The sequence below is a fragment of the Dasypus novemcinctus genome, chromosome 3, assembly GCF_030445035.2.
Source record: "Dasypus novemcinctus isolate mDasNov1 chromosome 3, mDasNov1.1.hap2, whole genome shotgun sequence".
Lineage (NCBI taxonomy): Eukaryota > Metazoa > Chordata > Mammalia > Cingulata > Dasypodidae > Dasypus > Dasypus novemcinctus.
In genome coordinates, this window is record NC_080675.1 from 103,292,773 (window position 1) to 103,316,997 (window position 24,225).

The following is a 24,225-nucleotide window of genomic DNA, read 5'->3' on the forward strand; positions in this document are numbered from 1 at the left end:
CGGCAGGCCTTGTAGGGCTCATACGAGATGTACGGGCCAAAAGCGTAATGGGGGGTGTTGGGGCCTCACGGATTTAAGAAATCCTCACACGAGTAAAGGAAGCCCTACCCAGAGAAGGCAAGACACAAATGCGCAGTTGGGAGGAACAACGCGGCCGCCAGAGGGCGCGAGCCCCTCAAATCCTCGCGCGATGGCGTCGTCGCGACCAGTAAGGAAAGGTGGTCGGTCTGCGAAGAAGGGCGGCTGGGGCCCCGTTCCAGCCCCGAGCCGCCCGCCTCCGGGCACAGCGCACCGAGCCCTCCTTTCCCTCTAGCTCGGGAGCCCCGCCCTGATCTGCGCTCTTGGAGACCTCGACGCCTGGGCGGGGACCGAGGGCGCGCTCAGCTCCGCGCCCACCTCACGGCTCCACACCCGCTCCGAGCCGAAGGCCTGCAGGGAGGCGAAGGCGAAGTTTTACACCGCGGTGACTGGAGAGTCAAGGCCCGGGGCGGGCCCGCAGGCTGGTCCCGCACACCACCAACCAACCGCTGCAGAAGAATGGCCGGAGGGGCTGTGGGGGCCTCGGCGGGCGCGGAAGAACTGGGGCGTCTGGGCGCTGGAAGCCCCGCCCCTCGGCCGGCGCCCTGACAACGCGGACCCGGCAGCGCCGCACGCTCCCCGCCCCTCTGTGCCCCGCACTAGGCGGGGCGGGGGCCAGACTGCCGCCGCCGGTGCTGCAGCAGCAGCTGCCGCTGCTTTACAGAGCGGGGCCCGGGGCCGGGATCCCTCCCTAGCACCTCCTCGCGTCGCTATGAGCCAGGGAAGTCCGGGGGACTGGCCCCCCCTCAACCCCACTCCGGACCCCCCAGCGCCCCCCAACCCTTTCGTGCATGAGTTACATCTCTCCCGCCTCCAAAGGGTTAAGGTAAGATGTGGACAGAGGGCGTCGTGAGGACTCGGAGATCGAAAAATGGGGCCGTTTAGGGTCCAGACCAAAATGGGGATGGGCATCCGAGAAAGAGGTGGTGAGAGGCTTGCGGAGCGTGAGTCGGGGGAGCGCACGTGGGGGAGGGAGCGAGGAGTCCTGGACATACGCGGGCTTAGCAGATAGCCAGGCTCGAAGGTGTGGAATAATTGAGTAGGTGAGGATGGAGGACTGCAGGGGACCCAAGGGTAGGAGAGATGGAGGACACGGGGGAATGCGGATTACATCCTGCGGAGGCAGACGGGCTAAGAGGGAGTTGAAGGCCACGGAAGCCGGGGGCGTGCTGAGTGCTTCCATCGAGCTCTTAGGAGAAGGAGGTTTCTGGGCCCGGAGCTTGCGTCCCTGTGCCCTTCCAACACCCCCTCTTTCCACACCCCCACCCCCACCCCCTGCACTGCAGCACCTCCCAGCTGGGAGGAGGTTGCTGGGGAAGGAGGTTGGCTTCAGGAAGTGGAGGGCCGCACCAGCCTAGGGGAACTGGGAGGTGGTGTGGAGAGGGAGTATTCAAGGTTGTGCTGTCATTACCTTCCCTGAAGCGGGCTCCAGGGCCTTGGCTTGTTTACCTGCACTGTCCCCAGGCAGCTGATGGAATCACCCTGCCTCTTGGCAACTCCTACCCTGCCAGCTCTCCCTCATCCCGCAGGACCGCGGGACTGCTCCAGGGCAGAACTAGAGACTGGCCTGCAGCCTGAGAAGTGGACCAAGAGCCCTCGAGAGTGCTAGATAGCTTTTATGACATTCGTTTTTTTATAGTTGTGATAAGAGACCAACTGAGAGATAGGAAAATGAGGCCCCTGATCCTAGTAATCTTTAATCAAAATTCTTGCCCTTGTTGGCATCTTCATATCCCACATTGGATAGCAGTCTTCTCTCTTGTCCCTCACCACCTGTCTTCTTATCTACAGGGGGTCAATGGTGGCTCTCCTTTTGGGTCCATCCTTGTGGGAGAGGGGAAGCTTTGGAGGGAGCATCTTCTGTCCTGATGCTGCATTCTCTCCCACCCTCTTCAGTTCTGCCTCCTGGGTACCCTGCTGGCCCCCATTCGAGTGCTTCTGGCCTTTATTGTCCTCTTTCTCCTGTGGCCATTTGCCTGGTTGCAAGTCGCTGGTCTTACTGAGGAGCAGCTTCGGGAACCAATTACAGGATGGAGGAAGTAAGTGGAGAATCACCTTCCAATGACCCCACCTCTCAGTTCTCTTCCTTGCTATCCATTCTGCAAACCCTTTGAGAAGAGGAGGGAGGGCCCTGAGCTGTCCTTCCCAGCCTGGGTAGCTGAGATGAGTCAGCCAGGCTAACATCTGGCTCAACTCCTAAGGGATAGGCCCTGATAAGTCCCAAAGTGCCCATAGACTTCAGCCCCTTTCCCTGAGTATTTGAGGGCAAAAGAGAGGCACCCTACTTTGTCACTAACCTAAACTAGGGGGTGAATGAGGGAATTTCTGCCTCCACTGATACCCAGCCTTACTCTGGCAGGACTGTGTGCCACAATGGGGTGTTGGGCCTGAGCCGCCTGCTCTTTTTCCTGCTGGGTTTCCTCCGGATTCGTGTTCGGGGCCAGCGGGCCTCTCGCCTTCAGGCCCCTGTCCTTGTTGCTGCCCCCCACTCCACTTTCTTTGACCCCATTGTTCTGCTGCCCTGTGACCTGCCCAAGGTTGTGTCCCGAGCTGAGAACCTTTCTGTGCCTGTCATTGGAGGTGAGAGAATTCAACAGGTAAAGGGAGGGATGACAACTCTGGGTAATAAAGGTCAGAAATTAGAGGCAGTATAGAGAGAAAAACAGGCCTCAAGGGGGGAGGGACAAATTAGAAGGAATATTGACTGGTGATGGCAAATGAAATGTAAATTAACATGATTTGTGTACCAATCTCTTGGGCTGTGAGTGCTAGGGCATACAGAAGTAGTTGGAGGGAACTCTGTTTAGTTCCCTAAAAGGACAACATATAATAAAGGAATTGTCCCAGGGCAAAGGGATAACTGAGAAACATTCAGATTAATGAGCAAGGGCAGGCTGTCTGATGTCAATACCCCCAGATAGGCACCATGTGACTCCTCATTTCCTCTCCCAACCCCAGCCCTTCTTCGCTTCAACCAAGCCATCCTAGTATCCCGGCATGACCCGGCTTCTCGGCGTAGAGTAGTGGAGGAGGTCCGAAGACGGGCAACCTCAGGAGGCAAGTGGCCCCAGGTGGGTAAGGGTCTTAAGACCCTCCTCTGACCATTTATGTGCTCTTCAAGTGGCTTCTTTTTCCTCTCTCCTCCCCTTCAGCGCATTCCACCTCATTCTGGTCCCTTGTTTTGTTTTTTACCCCTCAGGTCTTATTCTTTCCTGAGGGCACCTGTTCCAACAAGAAGGCTTTGCTTAAGTTCAAACCAGGTGAATAAGATGATAGTGGGTGGTAGGGCGGTAGGAGAACGGAGCATCAGCTTTGGGGAGGGACTCTGGAATAACCCAAGTGGAGGGACAAAGGGTAAGGAAGACAGAGAACGTCGGAGCTGATTAAAATTCAAGGAGCCAGAGAGAAAATGGTCCATGAAATGGAACAAGGTTAGGGCAGGATGCTCATTTGGGAACTGTACCAGATCCCCACACTTCATCTCCTCTAGCTACTTCATGCACTAACCTCTGCCTGGGGGTTTGGGGGTGGAAATGGGATTTAGGAGCCTTCATCGCAGGGGTGCCTGTGCAGCCTGTCCTCATCCGCTACCCCAACAGTCTGGTGAGTCTTAGTTCAAGAAAGGGTGGAATGGGGTGCACGAATCTACCCTAAATGGGAATAAGTGAAAACTGTTGGCACGATGATGGTATGTGCATGTGGGGGTGGGACTGGGGGCAAGGTCAGGACCTCTGCTCGAAAGGAATCCAGTTCCAGGGAAGAAAAATCATGTTCCTCTCCCCCTCACTTCTGCTTCTCCCATAGGACACTACCAGCTGGGCATGGAGGGGCCCTGGAGTGTGAGTTGTGGTGTCCCTGGCGTAAGGGTGGGGAGCATTGTCCATCAGAGAATTCCTGGCCCATCTTCTCATCTCAACAATGTCAATGGCCCATCTTCATTCTAGGACTGAAAAATTCTAGAAAAGGAGATGCCCGTTTCCTTCTGTTTTGTACTGATCTCTCAATGTAATCTAGAATTTTCAGCTATGCCACCTAAATCATTCTTGCTGTGATTAAAGTTCATTTTAATTTCCTTTGTTCCTAAGTGATTTTCTCCCCTCATCATCCCTTCTTGGGAGCCTCCACCACCAGACATGCCTCTTGCCTTTCCTTCCATTCCCCAAACCTCTTGCCTGTATCCTTCACCTGGCATATCCCTCAAAGCTCTTCTCTCTTTCCCTTCCACCCTTATGGTCCTTCCCTCTGTCTCCCAACTGCATATTAACCCAGCTGACTGTATGGCTAAGAGTCCAATTCTATATCAGTGGGCACACCTTTCCCACTCCCCTCCTTGGGGTAGGAAGAACCCATGGCTAGGCAGCTGGGATTGGTGAGCAACTAAAGTTTCTCGTCTCTTAGGCTCAAAGTTCTCTGGCTCACAGCCTCTCAGCCCTGCAGCATCGTGGATGTAGAGGTATGACCCCATGGGAGGGATGGGAAAGTAGACCTCCACAGACCCCTAAAACCCTGGGAAGAGAGGGTGGGAGTGGTCCTCAGAAGTGTTCATGTCTGTTTCAGTTCCTCCCTGTGTACCACCCCAGCCCTGAGGAGAGCAGGGACCCCACCCTCTATGCCAACAATGTCCAGAGGGTCATGGCACAGTGAGTGTCCCACAAAGTATTTCCAGGGGCAGATATGTAGGGCACAGGAACCACAAGGTGGAGGACCAAGGTTTTGCACAAAGATGATAGGTTTTGGGGGGAGAGATGGGCAGTGGAAAGGGCTATTGGACAGCTGAGACTGAGAAGGAGAAACTTAAGGGGCCTGACCTACTCTTGCTGGCCTTCAGGCCAGAGTGCCAGAGGCAGAAATGAACACTCAGAAGATTCTTCTGCCTCCTTCCCCTTCCATTCCTCCCCTCTTCATCCGGTAGGGCCCTGGGCATTCCAGCCACCGAATGTGAGTTTGTTGGGAACCTGCCCGTGATCGTGGTGGGCCGGCTGAAGGTGGCTTTGGAGCCACAGCTCTGGGAACTGGGAAAGGTGCTTCGAAAGGCTGGGTAAGTGACCTCAAAGATGAGAGGATGGGCATTGTCACATATGGATAAGGAAAAAGGATAAGAAAAAAAGGGGGAGAAAAGGGAAGGAGAAGGGAAGGTCTTAGAGAAAAATATGTGAAGAGAGGAATTTTTTAAAAAGATAATAGAGTAAAAGAAAAAGAAAGATACATAACACAGGTAAGGAAAGCTGTCAAGGAACTATGAGTCAGAGTATCTTAGGAACACACCAGCCGAATTTTGCTGGAAGAGCTCTTCAGGCTGGAGAATCAAGGTCTGGCTGGTTGGTATGAATACAGAAATTGAGCCTGCTCTCTGCCTTCAATAATTCCCTTATAGACTATCCCCTGGCTGTGTGGACACTGGGGCAGAGCCAGGACGGAGTCGAATGATCAGCCAGGAAGAGTTTGCTAGACAACTCCAGCTCTCTGATGTTCAGACGGTGTCTGGTGCCTTTAGCTACTTCCAGCAGGTAAGGGAGCTGACTCTTGGAGGGCAGAACCCAAGGGCTTACCCCAGACTGACATGCTCAGGATTTAGAATGGTAACTGAGTGGCCACATCAATCACATTGGATGGCCAATTTGGAGTCTGCGCTGGGTGTTCTCTCAGCTGTTGTTACTCATTTTTATACATGAGTATCTAGTGCACTGAAGAGCATTGTTGTAATCATTGTAGGGAGGTACAAAGAAGTAACTTGAGGTCCATACATTTCTGAAGCCATTTTAGAGATGGCAAAGTAGGGGATCATATGACCTTGTGGGTCACTGGGTGAAGGTCTTTGAAGAAGTGTCATGAAAATTAGGCAAGAAGATGACGTGGAGGAAACAACACTAGGGAAGCGGACTTGGCCCAGTGGTTAGGGCATCTGTCTACCACATGGAGGTCTGCGGTTCAAACCATGGGCCTCCTTGTCCCGTGTGGAGCAGGCCCATGCACAGTGCTGATGTGCCCAAGGAGTGCCCTGCCACGCAGGGGTGTCCCCCACGTAGGGGAGCCCCATGCGCAAGGAGAGCCGCCTAGCGTGAAGGAAAGTGCAGCCTGCCTAAGAATGGCGCCACCCACATGGAGAGCTGACACAACAAGTTGATGCAGCAAAAAGAAACAACACTGGACAGGTTATATATTAAGAGTTTGAAATCTGGAAATATTTGCCATACTTGAGCAGATTCTTAAATTTCCCATAGCTTTTCTAGGGGATTTCTGAAGTTTCTTATGATTCTTGGCAAACCATATATTTCCAGGGACTTTAACCAGGTTTTCCTAAAGAACTGTAATAATCCTAAGAGTCTTAATGATCACAAACAACTAACAATATCTCAAGCTGTTTTTGATCTGAGATGCAGACAGTGGTCCTCAGTATAGAGGGATAGAAAGTATACAAGTATATTGATTCCTTAGATTGGGGCAGAACATCCCTGAAAGGAGCTTCCCCACTTAGCCAGTGGCAAAGCAGAACCAAAAACCCAAACGCCAAGGTCCCCCTTAGTACTGGCACAGGAGACATTCTCCTGTGTTTCTGTAAGAAATACCAATGGCCCCTTTCAGTCTTTCAGACCAGTTCTCCCATATAGGCAGGGAGAGAACCAGTTTCTCCAGCTTGGGGTTCACAGTGCCCTCTGATGGCATGTCAGAAACTTGACGGTAACTTTAGCATTCCTGAGGAATTCCCTCACATTCTTAGGAGATCCCTTTATGGGAGAGCTTTGTTACCAGGTGACTCGAGTGTAGCTTGAGTGAGCCCATGACCTGAGAGAAGCATTGGGCATCCTAGGGAGCTTGGAGGTAATGATTCTGAGGGAAGCAGTCAGTGAGGTCATTCCATGCCTGCTGAGAAAAGGGAGGGACCAAAATCCACAGTGCCAGAGAGAGAATCCAGGGATGATCCCTGCATTACCCTGGTTTATCTCTCACCCTTCAGGATGCCGAGGGTTTGGCGGACTTCCGAGATGTTGCCCTTGCACTGGCAGCTCTGGATGGGGGCAGGAGCCTTGAGGAACTGACCCGCCTTGCCTTTGAGGTACCAGGATTGGGGATGGGGGTGCCTGGTGGGTATACTCAGCTACCAGGAGGCCTGGGTGGTATGCTATTCCCAGTATCTTCTAGACATTAAGTGCTTGGTGTCCAATGTAATGCCACACTACCTAAACTGTCAAGGCCCAGTATCTCTCTGTTGAGTCCTGGCTGGAATGGGGAGAAGGTAGGGCTATGAAATTCAAACTTCTGCTGAAAAGGCCCTAGAGACTGGGGCGGGGAGGGGTGGGGCTGGTTGGAGCACTGTAGGGCACACTCTTGGAAGAGGAAAACTGAAGGTGACAGGAGGAGGCTGTCTGGCAAACCTGCAGGGCAGTGTGGGGTGATGGCTTGACTTGCCTCCCTTTTCTCCCAAGCTCTTTGCCGAGGAGCAAGCCGAGGGACCTGGCCGCCTGCTGTACAAGGACGGCTTCAGCACCATCCTGCACCTGCTACTGGGGTCACCCCGCCCTGCTGCCATGACTTTGCATGCAGAGCTGTGCCAGGTGGAGCCCAGCCAAGGCCTATCCCTCTGTGAGTCACTGCCTTCCTAGTCCCACACAGGCACTGAGGGCAGAACCAGCACTTGGGACTTAAAGAAGAAAGTGCTAGGCTTGGTGAAACCAGGGTTGGCAGGCACTGCTGGGGATCAGAGCATGTGAGGGGTCAGGCAGGAAAGCGAAAGAGGATGTAAACCTGGATTTGAGAAGTTAAGCAGAGATTAGAGGGAGAGAGCACTATCAATTCTGAGAAAGGAGCAGGGATATCCTCTTCCCCTCATTCTTAGATCTTTTTATTTTTTCCCCATCTCTTATTCGCCCAGGTCAGTTCCAGAACTTCTCCCTCCGTGACCCACTCTATGGGAAGCTCTTCAACACCTACCTGCGGCCCCCACACAACCCTCGAGGCACCTCCCAGATACCAAATGCCTCATCTCCAGGCCACCCACCTGCTCTGGCCAATGGGACCGTGCAAGCGCCCAAGCAGAAGGACGACTGAGCCCCTCACCCCTTCTCACCTGTCTTCCCCAGCCCACATCCAGCCCTGCAGACTCAGAGCAGCAACAGGAGCCAACCCTTCACCTCAGCCCCATCTCTGCTGTTGAATTTTTGTTATTGTTTGTTGTTGTTTTTTTAAGTTGACTTTAATTTTTTTTTGTAAGAAACTATTTTATATATAAATATAAATATATATCTATTTAAAAAATGAAGCTCAGTGATACTGATGTTATCATTAGTTGAGAAGGAAAAAGATATGGGTTGCGTGCTGCTCATTTTAAGATCCCAGAGGCTCCCAAGGTCAGTCCTCTTTGCCATAATTGGATGAATCATCCTCTCTTCCAGTTGGACAGGGCTGTTTCCTGCACCAAAATTATTCAGAGATTTCATATCCTTCCCTCTTGTTACCGTATCTTATATACACACATTTTAACAGACTTCCTCATGAACCTCTTTTCAGCCTATTCCCTCTTGTACTGTCCTCATTAGAGATTAAAAAATAGCTGTCATTTCATATTTAATAATCCTTCTGAGACTTGATTCATTCTCCTGTAGTGGAAGCAAAGAGCTGTGTCAACAAGGAACCAAGCCTCCTCCCTGCCAGGTCAGACCAACCACACAGGAGAGTTTCTCTGCCACTGGATTAGCTGGGGCCATTTAAGTACCTTGTGTTTAGACTGTCCTAACTATCCCTAAAAAAAGGTGCCAGGTATACATGCAATTATGAAGAATTAGATCTAGAAAATTAGATAGTTATGCTGGAGATCTGACAGGTAAAAAAAAAAAAGCATCTTTCCATCTATAAACTTTTTAAGGGAGCCAGAGGATGCCCATAGAAGGATTCCCAAAACCAAGCCTGGGCTTGGGAAGAGGGAATGAATAAAGTGATCGGTGGGGACTTAATACAGCCTGAAAAGCAGTGTGTTCCCAAGAGGAGGCTGCAGGAAGCCACCAAAAGGCTGGAGACAAAGTAAGTTATCTGTAGATCCACAGAACCTGGGACTATACCCATCTCCTTTACAATATCTTATTCCATTTAGCAGCAAAGATGTGAGTACAGAAGAAGGATGCTCCAAGCATTTTCGAACAAAAGCATCTTTATTAATTTTTTTCCCCATACAACTCCTTTTAAAGGTGCTTCCCCTTCCGAAGAGACCATCTCCATCTTAGCCAGTCTGACCTCTTCCCCCATCCTTGCCACTTTCGTAGAACAACAAAACATTTGGCTGAGTCTCCATTGGTGTGCAGCAGGGGTGAAATCAACTCTGGGGTGCCCATTAGGTGTTGGCAGGTGGGAAAGGATGGGAGATCTCTACTGGCTACGACGTCTCTTCTTCCTTCTCCCTGAGGCAAAACTGTCACGCCTTCTTTTACGAGGCTGTGGGGCTCGAACCACTCCCAGAGCCAAGGATTTCTCTCTGGAGACCTGGAGGTCAGCTCCTGGATGAGGCCTCTCTTCAACGGCAGCTGCGCCTCCAACTAGAACTTGTTTGCCACACTTGGCAGCAGGATATGAAGGTTGGCCAAGGCCCTCTGCCTCAGCAGAGAGGGAGTGGGATGCTCTCTGGACCCCTTGACCTCCTGTAGAGGGCAAGCCTGAAGTAGGGCAAGGACTGAAGGGAAGCCCCTGTGGTGACAGGCTAAGTTTAGAAGCCAAGAGATAGGCAAAGTTAGAGAGTTCCTCATCTTCCTCTTTGTCCTCCTCTTTCTCCTTTTCTTTGCTGGCCCCATCTGCTGAACTACGTGTTTCACTAACAGGAGAGGTTTCTTTCAGAACTAAGGTATCCCTAGGTCCCCATCTAGGGGAAGTGCTTTCAGGGCCCTGATGAGGAGATGTTGCTTTGGGGGTTCCATGGGTATAAGACTCTAGATTCCCTGGTAAGGGAACAAGATCTTTAGGCATGGATAGATCAGTCTCCTCCCCACCCTCTCCTTGGGTGTCATAAGAAATAAAATTTGGTGGGCAGGTGTCCTCACTGACCCCCAGTGGTAGGCCATGGCCATCTCTAACAGCTGGTATGTTGACATGCTCTGTGGTTTCCAACAGAGGAGATATGGAATTGCCTCTGTTCCCTGAATCGTGGCTGGTCTCAGGGAAGGAGGAGGCATCTTGGGTCGCCAGGATAAGGATATTGCCTTGACATGCAGGCAGGGGGTTTTTTTGGGGAGACTCCAGTGTAGAGGCACTAATTCTGCTTTCCAGCAACAGGGAACAACCTCCAGCCCACAGATCACTGGGGTCCCTTCCACTCTTGGGGCTGTGTCCTCCATTTTCTTTGGGCCTCAAAGCAGGGCTGCTGGCCCCCAGAGGACCTGGCAAGCTGCAGTAGTTTCTCTTTACTGGGGCAGCTGTGCCTCCAGAGGGAATTGCATTGCTCTCTACATCCCCAGGTGGTATGGTTTCTCCAGGACACTGAGAAATGTGGCTTCTGGGGCCCAGTGCCTGGCAGCCTCCCTGGTGCTCAGTTACACATTCCCCATCTTGGAAGTTCTCTATGACCTCCTCAGTTTGTAAGGGCAACTCCAAGCCTACAGCATCCATCTCACTGCTTAGCCAAAGCCCTGGACTGAAAGAGGCACTGTTCCTGTCCACTGCGATGCTCGGGGAAGGGTTCTGATCATAATTCTGAACCATGGGAGGGCCTGTGTCATCTCCCCACATGGTTCCTGAAGAGCCTTCCTCGGGCAAAGCTAAAGGCTCCTTTCCTGGAGGAAACACTCCAAGGTCCCCCTTCTGTTGTCCTGTCTGAAGCCCCAAAACCTGTTTTTCTAACCCCTGATCTTGCAGAGGAGTTGACTCTGCAACTCTAACAGCCAAACAGGGTGCTCTCTCCAGCTGGGGGCCTTCTTGCCAACAAAGGGCCAGGGCCTGTGAAGTCCTATCAGCCACCAGGGAATGCCCAGGGGAACCCATTCCTCCCAAGTGGCCATCCTGATATGTGGATGCCTGGTTTGTAACCTTCCCAGACCCTCTTTTCTCTCTACCCAAGGATCCCCGAATTCCCCGTTGGGCTGCAACTTCAAGCTGCAGGCCCCAGCTGCTGCAGAATGACAGAGTGTTTGCATCCCGGCGTATCCCTCTTGGACCATCTGGTACTCTCTCTCGCCCACCAGGCACTTCTCTTGCCCTCTTTCCTGGAGAAGCAGCCTTTTCAAGGTGAATAGTACCCCCAGTTATCCGAGGCCCAGGGGAGGGCTGAAGCCTACCACCCCCATCTTCCTCCTCATCAGAAACAGAAGGACTTGAGTCCGACTGAGCTCCATTGCAACTTGGAGGCTCCTCTGCATCCTCCTCCTCCAAGGCCAAGAGTCGTTTCTGTATCAACTGGAAGGAAAATGGACAGATACCAATTCTGCACATGGCTGTAACAGGAAATGCTGAGTGGGTGGTGGGAAAATGGTATTTGGGCAGGGTAGGGAAGGCAAGCAAGTGGATTAAGTGATGGTATTAAAGACAGATACTGTAGCTCTTCTCCCCACTCCCCACCCCATGCCATATCCCAAGCTTTGAACACTTAAAATCTGTTTCCTGCTTTTCCATAGTTACCTGCCTACTTGTTCTGCACATGAACCCCCAATCCCAAAGGTGTTTTTTTCCAGAAGCCATACCATCCATGAGAATATAGGGTTATATAAAATAATACAGGCTTCTTGTTCTGATATTCCCTACCTCCCGGGTTTACCTGTGCAAGAGTAAGTTCTTCTTCTTGCTCCAGCTCCTCAATTAAGGCCAAAGGATCTCTCTGTTTTTCTGGGGACAGCAGATCTGCCAGAAATTGAGGGTGGATGATGGCTTCCACCTGGGAACAGAAGGAAACATGATGTGAGAGTCCTTCACAGGAGGTAACTATGAGCATCCAATTCCCATCACCATTTGGGGGGGGGTGGGCAGGGGGATAAAAAATATCACCACCACCAGCTATAACTCTCACTTGCTTCTCAGGACTTAAGGGATAGAGCCTAGTTCCTAACTGCCTTAGAAAGACCTCCAGATCTTTGGTTCCCAGGAGTACCCACACCCAAGAATCTGCTAGAAACCAGACCTCCAGGCCAAGCTCACCTTGGAGACAAAGATCTCCTGAGAACACAGCTCGTCAATGTAGCTCAGGAGACCAGGATCTGGGTACATCCCTTCCTCCTCCTGCTGTAGCTCTTCCTCTTCCTGTTTTCCATCTCTCTCCCCCATAACTGAGTTACTCCCCACCAGCCCTTCCATGATGTCAGCATACTCTTTCACAGCTTCTGGTGGGATCTCCTTGGGTGCCTCAGGAACTGGTGGTCTCTGGGGTTTGCGTTGCCGCCGGCGGGGGGCCCGTGTCTTGGAAGCTGCCTTCTTGGGAATGTACACTAAGGGAAGAGATGGGAAGGAGAAAGGGAAAATGGCACAGAAGCCATGACTTCTACCTCCAGACCCTGCTTTTAAGGGCAACAATCAGTAGAAAAAAAGTACCAGCCATAGGAGAAGATTTAGGAGGTGGGAGAGTCTAAGAACCAATGAATGAGAATCTTGAAACCCCTGAAATTCCAAGAAGTCCCTAATCCAATCCCTATTTCATAGGCAGAATAGGTATTTGGGCCCCCACCTGAGAGTGAGAGTCTACTTGTCCAAAATCAATACCTAGTTCAGAATAAAGGGAACCTGAAAACCTTAGGGTTCTGTTTGAAACATCAAATATCACTCCCTGGAGGAAAAGTAGCAGATGAAAGGGCAATGCCTTCCATAATCTGTGACCACCTTCTTCACACCTCCCTTTGAGATTTGGCACTTGGCTCCTGTTGGAATTGATGGCCATACCTGGCTGCTGGCAAACCTCAGGGGCTGGGGGTGCAGGAAGATCAAGTTTCAGAGGGGCTGCTGGAGGCGGACACTGGGACCCATTTATCAGCTGTGTGTTCCGAATCTGCATCTCCTCCTCAGCCTCAAACTCCATGAACCTGCAGAGGGTAAGGAAGGCACAGGTAATGCTAAGGAGGAGGCCAATGGCTACACCAGGCAGCAGTCAAGCATGGCTAAGAAAGGAAGTTGGGCAAAGTCCTGCCTGAGTCAAGTTACCCAGGACAGAGCCACTGAACAGTGGCCAAGTAACATTATCAGGCAACTTCGTGGGGTTACCACTTTGTTCCTTCACCTGCAGCTGTCATTTAGGAAGCTTGTTTAAAAAATGAACAATTTAGAACTTGTAAGCTTCTCCAGGACAGAGCTGAGCTTTCACTTCTTTTCCATACCCCATCTCATTCAGCATCGTAGAGGTCATATAACAGCACTTAATACAGCTTTGTTCAATTAAAGCGGGCCTATGCAACAACATGGCAGGATCCCACAAGTAGGCCCCTCCTCAAGGCCCTATGTGGGCCTCCCCCTCTAACCACAAAGCCATTTGACACCCTGAAACAGGGCCCAGGGTTGCAATTCAAGGCAGTTCCACCAGGAGGCCGTGCTGACATCCTGAAATTCTGAGGCTGAAACTGTGGCACTGGAAAGGTAAATCTGGGAGGAAAGGGTCGGGAAGATTTTGGGGGAAAGTGGGAAGCTAAGCTTGGAGAAAATGGTTCATTTTCCTTGTAATTTTTTTTCTTTTTTTTAACCAAAGAGATTATCATGGAGAAATGGGCTAAGAGCCAGGAAAGTACTCATCATGTAAAGGACCTTGGCTTCCCCTGACCAATCTTTTCCAGAACCAGCCCCTCCCTGGGATGACAGAGTAAATGATTTTCTGTGCTACTATTTCCAGAGGAGGGAATGGGGGGGGGGGGCACCAAAGCTCTGCACGAATAGCCACTTGCTACCTGATCAGCGAGAAGGAACCTGCCCACTAGGCTTTATCTTCTCATTGCTAGGTCCCTCCCAGGGCATGGGATTTTTACATCTACTGGTCTTCAACTCCATCCTAAGACCTTCAGTATCGAGACTTGTTTAGACTCAACATCTGGAGATGAGAGAGCCTCCAAGAGAAGATAGGATAAAAAAACCCAAAAATCAAGGTGGTAGAAGCAGCAGCCTGAGGTGAGAGAAAAAAACCTTCGAGGATCCAGGAGACTCTCTCCTAGCCTATGCCCCACCTCCTAATATCCCTTTTAATAATCACGCACAAACCAGACCCAAGCCTCTCTTAACTCCCCCTACCACTCTTGGCCACACATCCCCCCTCAGGAGAATGAGGGATCGTCAGACTCACTTTTCTGCCATCTCATAAAAGATCATCCGGTCAAAGTTGCTGGTGCGCTCCCACTCCTGCACAGCCCTTGGCAGTCCCTCCTCCAGGGTCATAGTGGGCTTCAGCCGGGCCAGGGAACGAAGCACTGGGCTAAAACCCCCATTGGGTCAGTCATGTTCTCCAAGTGTACCCTCCCATCCACCTGTCTTGACACCCACCTCAACACACATCCCCTGTTCCCCATCAGATCTAATGTGCCCTTTGCCCCTGTCACACCCCACTTCCGTTACACTTTCAGACCACCCAACCTCCCAGACATTCGTTTAAGCATAATCTCTCTCTTCCAGTTGAATTTTGCAAATCTCACACAACATCAAACAGATTTTTAAAAATCAACCACTGTTACCATCCCCAATTCTCAGTGCTATCTTCAAGTAAGCATTAGGAAGTAAGTACTTGTGTTAATAAATTAATGGGATTCACTATAAGATAGACTGAACCTTGCCCAAAGTCTCTTGCTAAAGTGTCTTTTAAAAAGATACTCACAAACCCAAATGAATCTCTAACTATTAAGGTTGCATATTATTTGTTGCTTTTTAAGTGGTTTTGCCTCTGGGATTTCCCTTCACAGTCAAATATCAATACTAAACACTCCCACCCTCACTTCTGGAAAGTTCCTGAGTACTTTCTGATCCAGAAGAAATCAAGAGTCCAGGCTAAAGTAAGGACTTCATTTTTGTCTGTCTTCCCTTTGAATCTTCAAACATCATTGTGTATCAGAATCACCTGGGGTGCTTATTACAAGTATGGATTCCAGCACCTCAAGCACAGGATTCCAGAACCAAGCATTTTAGCAGCTACCCAGGTGACTCTGCTGCAGAGAGTCTGGACTACACTTTGGGGGAGATCCTGCCCCAAAGGTCTTGAGTGTGGAGAGAAACAGTAGACCAGGCTCAAAATAAATGGCTCTCATGCAAACCTTGAGAGCCTGTGCTGGCTCAAGATTTAGAAATTCAGCCTGCCAGTCTCCACGAGCAAATTCAGGGTTGTCTCGAGAAAGCAAGGAGTCAATAAGATGATATAAAATGAGGACTTCGAGGGAGGCCCTTGATTTATTTGCTCCTGGGTCGAGTGGAGGGGGAGATTACTTTAGGAGTACAGCCCTTAGAGGAGCAACATGTAAATTTTTAAAATAAAGTCCAGTTAAATGCAGTATGTGTTATCCATATATAGTGATTTATACAAAATGTTAAAAGGGCATAGTGCAGGATGGAGAAAGGCGGTGGGTCTGGTGGGAGGAAATGAAAACTCCCTAGACGACTAATGACTGCTTTATAAATACAACAGACAGCCCATGACCCCAGATTCCTTGGCTAACTTTCATCCAAACTCTTAAGTAAGGACATTTTGGCCTTTTTTGAGTTCCTTTCCTCTTCTAGATTGTCTTTTTTATAATAATGATAATAACAATAATAATGATGATAATGACTACTACCATTTAATGGGGCATTCTCCATGGCAGACACTCTACTAAGCAGTCTACATACATGAGTTCATTTAATCTTCTCAGCAACCCTCTGAGGTATATATAATTATCCCCCTTTTAGATGAGAAAACTGAGGGTCAATGACATTAAATGCCCTGCCTAGAATTACAAATCTAGTGAGTCGTGGCATGCAGGCCCTCCCTTGACCACTAAGCACACTCTCCCACTTCCCCATTTCAGTTTGAATTCCCCTTAATAAAATGACAGAGGGGCGGCACACACAAAAGTTCTTTACCAGGCCTGCACCATCCATCCCCGCACCCTCACACAAGAAAGGCCCGCACTCCTTATTCTGGCTGACAGGCAAGCTTGACTCAAGTGTCAGAAGGTAGTAAGATAGAACAGGAGGATCATGGCAACTGGAGTCAAAGACCTAAGTTCAAATCATCATTATTGTGCTTTTATTTCCTCATAGCATCTCCATCACCCTCATGACCTACCTTCAAGTATTCCTAAATAGCCTAACCTCAAATGCCCATCCCAAAGTTCTCCTTATTTAAAAGCCCTATGGAAATTAATCTCAGGTCTCCCCACTTACATAAGAAAGCAGGAAAGAGCTTCAGCATCAGGACTTTGGGATAGGTGCCTCCAGGCCAAAGCTTTGTAGCGCTGCCAGCGTCGGAAGTTCTCATAAACACCCTTGGAGGTATAGGAGAGGTCACCCAGTGAGGGCTTGGATCCGGCAGCCATAGGGCTTCCTTCCCCAGGAGCCCTGTGTGGCCCTGGCCAAACCTTCTCTGGAGGGACTATGGGAGCCAGTTGGACAGCTGGTGGAGGAACCTGAAGAGGAAGGCCTGAGGGCCCCTCCTGGCTCACCCCGGAAATCTTAGCAGGCAGAAAGGTCTTCACATTAGAGGCCGGCAGGAACCTGGGTGGAGGACCCTCAGAGCCCCCACAGGGAACTCCCGGGGTAATCCAATTGAGGGCTGTCTGAGTAAGGACAAAGTTCTGAGTTGCAGGAGGCTCAACTGGCCCCCCTTCTGTCGTAACTTTGACAATAACCTTGCCAGCCCCAGTCCCACTGGTGCCAGGGCCCCCATCCCCTGTCACCAACAGTGGGCTGGGGAAAACAGAGAGCATCAGAGGGTTGCCTGGAGAAAATGCTGAAGGGGTGGGGGGCTGTGAGGGTGGCTCCCAGGTTGGTTGTTCTGGTAGGCCAGCTGTAGGTGGGGGAAAGGGAAGTGCAGTGAAAGGAGACATGGTGGAGCCAGGTTTCATGGTCATATCCGGTCCAGGCAATGAAGATGCTGTTGAGACAAAGAAAAAGAAGGAATGGTGTAGGAGAAAAGGAGACCAGAGATTAGGTCACCTGGGCTCCCCTATGGTCAATGAAGAAATAGAGCACTGATTCTCAACAGGTGACATAGGAGTTATGACTGGGAAACTTGAGTTGTTCGCAAATGACCTCACAAGTGATTTTGACGTTCCTTGCTCCCAGTTGAAAACTATTGCTCTGGAAAAGGTTCTCTCTTTTCAACAAAACACCCAGACCCCTGTCTGCCAAGAAGAGACAAGCCCAAGCCATTTCTGCCCCTGAGAGCCTCTCCAAGAAAATTCCTGGCAGACCTCCCCTGCCAGCTCCGTAGGGAAGGGATTGACACGAGTTCTGCAGGAAAAGAGCTTCTAGCAGGCTATCAAGCAGGTAAGGGACCTAGTCTAGGATAAATTCTGTCCCTTCTCTAGGTGTCCACGAGTCCCTTAAGAAGGAGGCAGTTTCAAAAAGATTATTGAACCCATCACCCCCTCTGTCTTCTTACAAATCTCTTTCCTAATCTAAAACAACAGAAAAAGAAAGATGTAATCTTCTAGCAGGAAACAATGACCCTAGGACCCTAGGACCGCTGAAGCTCATGATACATCCCAGCAGCACCCAAGTATATCTCCTATTCCCACCCATTCCAAACAAATTCAAACCACCTAAACCCTGCTCCCAGCTGCTCTGTGGTCACTGCTGGCACTCACGAAAGCGCTGTTCCCAAGAGCTAGTGTGTGGATTAGATGTTTGGTTCACAGAAATTTTGTTAAAATAGCCAGGAATGACTACAGAGATTAGATAAGGACCAGGAAATGAGTGAGGGGTAGGAGATGTAGGGGGGCAGGCTCCCAGAGCTTTAAGTAGCTGCTAGACATGTTAAAATTTGGCACTGCAGACTGCCTGCAGTCCTCCTCCTTAGAGACCCTAAAACCAGAAATTTAGGGCTGACTAAGAACAAGACTCTGAGGCGGTTACTAAGAGAGGGATAATGAAGTCTGGAGCCCAATTACTGCTCTTGAGTTGCTCTTGCGGAGACTAAGGATAAATATACAAAACATGTACTTAATTAATCAGGATATGTATCCCCCAGGACTTTAAACAATGATAATAGAAAATAATCTGTCTAATTTCATGCTAATCTCCTCCCCCTTTTATAAAGTACATTCCACTGGCAAACTGACAACACTCACTCTCTGCTTCCTGACCATGAAGGAGACATGGACTAAATATACACAAGCTTGTCATCTCAAGGGCAGAGCAGAGGGCTGGGAGTATGCCAGAAAGTACTGAATAAAATGAAATGGGTCTTGAAGACCTGAATCCTACAAAAGGTAGAAAAACTCAGAGCATCCGGAAGTTCCAGTTTTCTTCCCAGTTGGAGTTAACCAGGACCTGATGTGTCAAGGGCCCGTACAGAAAGAGGAGCCATCTCTGGAGCTGGAAGTTGCTGTGACGCTCTAAGCATGGGCAGAGTACCCTCCAGTTAGCTTTTGGGAAGACATTTTCCTGTAGACCTGGCAACAGATGACCCCACTGAACAGTTTTTCAGCTAAGCTTGTCCCCTCATCCCCCTCCCTCCCCCATATAAAATGGAGAGTGGCCTCAGCTCAGTTTTCTCAGGGCAAAATCCTAGAGCAGGCACCTAAAGAAAAGGACCTTCCCCTTGAACCATTTCTGTGTTACATACTTCTGTCCCTGCTGTACAAACATACATTAATTTGGTCCCCCTTCCAGAAAATCAAGTTTCTAACTGCTATCCTTTCTCTCAACCTAGTGTATTTCTTCTGAGGCATCATGATCCATCCCCAAGGAGCCCTCTTCCTTCCCCAAACCCCAATCTTAATCGTTCATTCTTCCTCCCAAGCTCTCCCAAGCATGATGTCTTTGGGGGTGTCTAGCACCCCCTCCTCCTCTAAGTTAGCCCAAAGAGCTTTTCCTCAGGTAAAGTGTCAAATTTTAATCCCCAAGGGTCTGAGCAAGTGGCAGGAAGCTTCACCAACTGCCACCTGCAGACTTACCTCCATCGGAAGCCATTCTTTCAGGTTTGGGCACTAACTGTAGCTGTCTGGAAGCCTCCAGAATGAGACACTCAGGTCTAGGACCCAGAGAGTAACCTGGCTCCAGTAAATACACAAGGATCCAAGGAAGGGAAGTAAAAATCGGATCAAAATAGAACTAGAATCTAGGACTCAAGGCATTCTGCAGTGGGGGAGGGGGTGGGATTGAAGGAAATATTCCACTTAGGGTTCTGTTAAGTAAGCAATAACCAGAGTTTAGCAATACAAGCTAGGATTTGGAGACACAATTGATATGTACCTTCCAGGGCAATTTGTAAATTCTATTTCCAACACTACAGTTTTACTTCTTGGTCCCTTACACTTTAATTCTTCACCAACATAGCTAGTATTGCTTGCCCCTTCAGCCCCACCCAAGTTCTGTAACTGACTCCTCTTAATAGCAGGTTGTTGGTAGACCCTTGAGTTAATTCAATGATGGCCAAATTTTCCAAACCAAATTCAGACCACATAGTCCCCATACTGAATCAAGGGAACCGAAATGATTGAAATTAGGTTTCAGAAGATCCAGGATGTTTGAGTGCTTGCATATCACTTCCTTGCAAAGCTGTCCTGCAGTCCCCAAATGGTCTACTATCATAAGCGCTGCAGTCCACATCAGGCCCAGTCTTACCAATCATTCCCTCTGCTCGAAAGCCTCACTGCATAAAAAACTGCCATGCAGCCTAAAATTTTAAGACTAGAAAGTCCTTCCTTTTGTTTGTTAAATTGTTTTCTTGTTGTTAAACTTTAAAAAAATAATTTTAATTGAATTTTTAAAAATAAATGGATTCCTTGCAAGCCTTGGGGGCCCGTGCAAGCTCAAGATTTAGAAATTGAGCCCACCAGCCTCCAAGAGAAAAGTCAGGGTTGTCTCCACAAGGCAAGGAATCACAAAGCAGATATAAAATAGGACTTTGGGAGGTCTCTTGATTTATTCGCTCCAGGACAAATGGATAAATACATTAGCATGGCTCAAAAGTCAAACTGCAAAGCAGAACATACTGTCACAAGTCTTCCTTCCTCCCACTCCCTTCCCCTGTAACAGAGCTTTCCATTCCAGAGGAAACCAATTGTCTCTTTCTTGTGAATTCTTGCAGAGATATTTTTTGCAACTACAAGCAAAAGCAAGCTATATTCTTTTTTTTTTTAAGTTCTTAGGTTTCGAGGGTTATAAAATTAATATATGTTCCCAATGTGTTTGCATTACAAATAATGCTGCAATGATCATTTTTGTAATGCTCTCTTGGTTCTGATTTCATTTCTTTAAGCCAGAGTCCTATAAGGAGAATTTTTACGTTCTTTTAACATTCAAAATACCTGTAGAAGTGGGTCTTATTATGCTATTATTAGTTACTCACCACTATAAGAAAAAGCGCTGAAATTGCGGGAAAGAGACCTGAGTTTGAATCTTGATTCGACCACTAAAACATGTACTTCACCAGTTTCATAAAAAAACTTCACGTTCTCTTTGCGCTACAAAATATTGAATACCCATCATGCACTCTTTACCGCCAATATTTTGAAAAGGGGCGGGGAACCGGATGCAAAAAAAGAGGAGAGAAAAAAAACTTTTTTCCGCAAGGTAAAGGGGTTTGGAATCATAAAACCCTTTTGTCTCTTGGCATTAGACCCTCACCGCCCCTGAAATGGGTGTGCATACTGAGACAAAGACAAGATTCTATTCACTAGTGTTCAACCCACGTTCACTCCTACCCCCACTTAACTCCTAGCAATGACTGGCACACAGTGGGCATACTCCATGCGTCAACACACTCAAGTTTGCAACTGGAAGGCCCAGGCTAAATCCCGCAACAGCACGCCCCCTTCTGGTCAGTTGAAGATGAAGCTTAAAGTGGACTACAACTCCCGGCATGCCTTAAGACAGACTTCCGTTTGTACAGGAAGGAAATTGACACGCACATGAGGTGGTGGGACAGATGCTGTTGCAGAAGGAGGCCTTGAGCACGGAGTTGGAGTTTCTAGCCGAAGTGTGGTCATGTTTCTCCAGTATTATCTCAACGAGCAAGGAGACCGGGTCTATACGCTGAAGGTGAGAAGAGGAAACACAGTGTAAATGAATATGGGGAGAAATGTAGGTCGGTGTGGCAGACGAGACCGGCTATGTTAGGGGAACTAGTAGCCCAAAACGGAGGTGTGTAGAAGTAAGATTGCGCGACTTCTCGATCTGACTGTCGAGTGGAGACCTTTTGTTTGTCCCATATCGCGCTGCCTCCTCCCCATTTCAGCCTCCTTCTCCTTATGACTCCAGTAATTGAGTTTTCCCACCATTCCTGTGCTGAGATCATGTTCTCTCTTTCCTCCTCGAGCAGAAGCTTGATCCTATGGGACAGCAGACCTGTTCAGCCCACCCTGCCCGGTTCTCCCCAGACGACAAATACTCGCGACACCGAATTACCATCAAGAAACGCTTTAAGGTGCTCATGACCCAGCAACCGCGTCCCGTCCTCTGAGGGTCCCTCATATTTCATCTCTTTGGCCGCCTGCTACCCGTCGGAGTCTTTCCTTAAACAGGCACTTAAGTCTGTGAGCCTTGAAGCCGTTTACTCCCCTTGCTCGTTGGAATCCAGTCTCATTATTGCCTTTAATCATGCTTGTGTGAGGCAATCATGTTAGCATCTCCTATAAAGCGAACAAGTTTGAATCTTTTCATGTTGTGAATCACTGTCAGGTTATTAAAGACAAAATGATTTAAAAGAGCGCTCATTTCGTGTGTTGTGGGAGAAAAGGATTGGTTAAAAAAAAAAAAAAAAAAAAGGGAGATGAGGGTATTCCAAGGGTGGCGACAAGATAATTTGGAAGAAAAACCTAGTCGTTGATGCAGCAGCAGTACAGCAGTAGTGATTTGCTGTTTTTGATGGCATTGTTTTGGGGAGAAGGAGGAAAGGTTGAGAAACGCTTCCACAATTGCCACTATTCACTGAAAAATACCCGTTGTCATTTAAGTACTTTCTGCCCAAGCAGTGACATTTTGACTTAAAATGTTAAGAGTTACTTGAAAATGATAGGGAAAGCCAGTGAATAGGAAGTCAGGAGATGAGGTTATCCTTTCTTTAAGAAAGTTACTTAAACTATTTGGTGCAATTTTTCTCATCATTCCAAAGTTCTCTTCCCACTCAGATTAATAGGGTTCAGTGAATCAGTCTTCTCAATATATTTACAGTGTTTGTCCAACCTTTGTGAACAGTGTGCCTACATGCTCATTTACTGTCCCTCTGGAAATATTCCCAGAACTCTAGGTCTCTCCATCAACGAATTATCTTTTTATAAATAAATCTAAACTTGTATTCTCTCTGGCAGCTACTATCTGGAAGTCTACCTGAATCTTAATTTAGAAGATGAAGTATAAAAGTTTCAAGAAGGGATTTCTGTTGTTTTTCAAGCTACTGTTGGGAATTAATTAAAAAAAAAAAAAAACTGGGAGAAATCTCCCATGAGCTTCTATCATTGGGCAACTGTAAATGCCTTTTAATCCAGTTACTTCATATTAAAGCAATGGTGAGGCAAAATACATCTGCGCATTCAAGAAATGCTAGCTTCTTCCTCCTCTTTTTTCCCATTTTTTCCTCAACCTTTTGGCTTTTGACATTGAGTATGAATGTGCTTGCTCAATGCTATTGGTTTAAAAATTGCTTTGTGGAGAACATATTCTAATTCTGCAGTCTTTTCATACTACATCAAAATTCTTGACTCCAGAAGATTTAAGTCAGCACAAATGTGATTAATAAAGAATGGCATTGGAAAAGGATAGATAGGTTTCCCTTGGACCCTGCTGAGATAGGTTTCTCTTGGACCCTGCTGTCTGATCAACCCAGAAGAAAAGTTAAGGGTAGTTGCTGACTACTAAGAAAGGGAAAAAAAATGTCTCTGTACTTGGATCATAGTCAACAGACAGATGATTTTTAAATTAACTTTTTTCCAATGGGTCCTACAATGTAGACTGAATAGAGAGGTCCTACAATGTAGACTGAATAGAGACTTTGGTTTCATTTAGATCCCTTGGGTAATAACATCTGGGATATGCATTTATAGAGCTTGATTAGTGCTCAAAGACAGGGAGAGGAACCTTAAGAGGTATACTACTGGTATTATGTAGTATGTATAAATAAATGAAAATATACTGTGATAAGAAAAATTTGGTGGTATAAAATCCAGTATTTATAAAAGTAAAGTCTGTAGAGTTTGAACAGGTCTACCTGAATTAAAAACTGCTCCCTCAGGGAGATGCATTTCTTGCTTCATCTAATAAAGCTCAAGCCTGAATCAAGTACCAAAAGCTTTATAAAGGATCAAACTTGAGAAGGTTCACATTTTAAATTAGAATTTAGTTTTCATTTTGTTATCTGGATTTTTTTTTCTTTTAAAGATTTATTTTATATTTATTTCCCCTTCCCCCTCCCACCTCCTTCCCTCCTCCCCCCTCCTGCCCCCTCCTCTCCCCGCCCCCTTGTCTGCTGTGTCCGTTCATTGTGTGTTCTTCTGTATCTGCTTGCATTCTTGTCAGCGGTACTGTGAATCTGTGTCTCTTTGTTGCATCATCTTGCTGTGTCAGCTCTCCATTTGTGCGGCACCACTCCTGGGCAGGCTGCACTTTTGTGCAGGGCTGCTCTCTTTGCAATGCGCACTCCTTGCACACGGGGCTCCCCTATGCGAGGGATACCCCTGCTTGGAAGGACACTCCTTGCTCTTTGCGCACATCAGCACTGCATGTGGGCCAGCTGCCCACACGGGTCAGGAGGCCCTGGGTTTAGAACCCTGGACCTCCCATATGGTAGGCGGTTGCTCTATCAGTTGAACCACATCTGCTTCCCTGGATGTTTTTTAATGGACTTTGGACTTTATGTGCCATTTGATAAAAAGGGATTTTCGGGAATCAGATGTGGCTTAGGTGACTGAGCTCCTGCCTACCACATGGGAGGTCCATGGTTCGTTCCCACACTGAGCTGGGATGATGGGCAGGCACAATAAGATGCCACAACATGACACAACAGTAGACACAAGAAGAAAAATCAATGAGAGACAACAAAGCAGAGAATGGTCCCACACTGGAGGCCTCAGATTCAGTTTCTGG

The 24,225-nt window shown here is 48.4% G+C and overlaps 2 protein-coding genes across 3 annotated transcripts; one reads left to right on the forward strand and one right to left on the reverse strand.

The window, feature by feature from the left end:
• Positions 1 to 315: 315 nt before the first annotated feature.
• LPCAT4 (lysophosphatidylcholine acyltransferase 4) lies at positions 316 to 8,335 on the forward strand. 2 transcript variants are annotated; one of them, XM_004446553.5, is made up of 14 exons: positions 316 to 904; positions 1,975 to 2,117; positions 2,438 to 2,658; positions 3,037 to 3,149; positions 3,278 to 3,338; positions 3,623 to 3,681; positions 3,883 to 3,917; positions 4,477 to 4,531; positions 4,636 to 4,718; positions 4,991 to 5,116; positions 5,453 to 5,585; positions 7,034 to 7,132; positions 7,503 to 7,659; positions 7,949 to 8,335. In XM_004446553.5, exons 1-14 carry the CDS (start codon positions 791 to 793, stop codon positions 8,122 to 8,124), a joined length of 1,575 nt encoding a protein of 524 aa, XP_004446610.2. In that variant the 5' UTR covers positions 316 to 790; the 3' UTR covers positions 8,125 to 8,335. The 2 variants fall into 2 exon arrangements, with proteins under 2 accessions (XP_004446610.2, XP_058149829.1); XM_058293846.2 differs by lacking the exon at positions 2,438 to 2,658 and having other exon boundaries at positions 782 to 904.
• Positions 8,336 to 9,224: 889 nt separating this feature from the next.
• On the reverse strand, positions 9,225 to 19,182 carry NUTM1 (NUT midline carcinoma family member 1). Its single transcript, XM_004446552.3, has 7 exons — positions 19,098 to 19,182; positions 16,363 to 17,071; positions 14,300 to 14,428; positions 12,919 to 13,058; positions 12,184 to 12,470; positions 11,807 to 11,923; positions 9,225 to 11,448 (listed from the first exon to the last, which is right to left on the reverse strand). The coding sequence occupies exons 1-7, from the start codon at positions 19,111 to 19,113 to the stop codon at positions 9,436 to 9,438; spliced, it is 3,411 nt and encodes a 1,136-aa protein (XP_004446609.2). The 5' UTR covers positions 19,114 to 19,182; the 3' UTR covers positions 9,225 to 9,435.
• Positions 19,183 to 24,225: the final 5,043 nt, after the last annotated feature.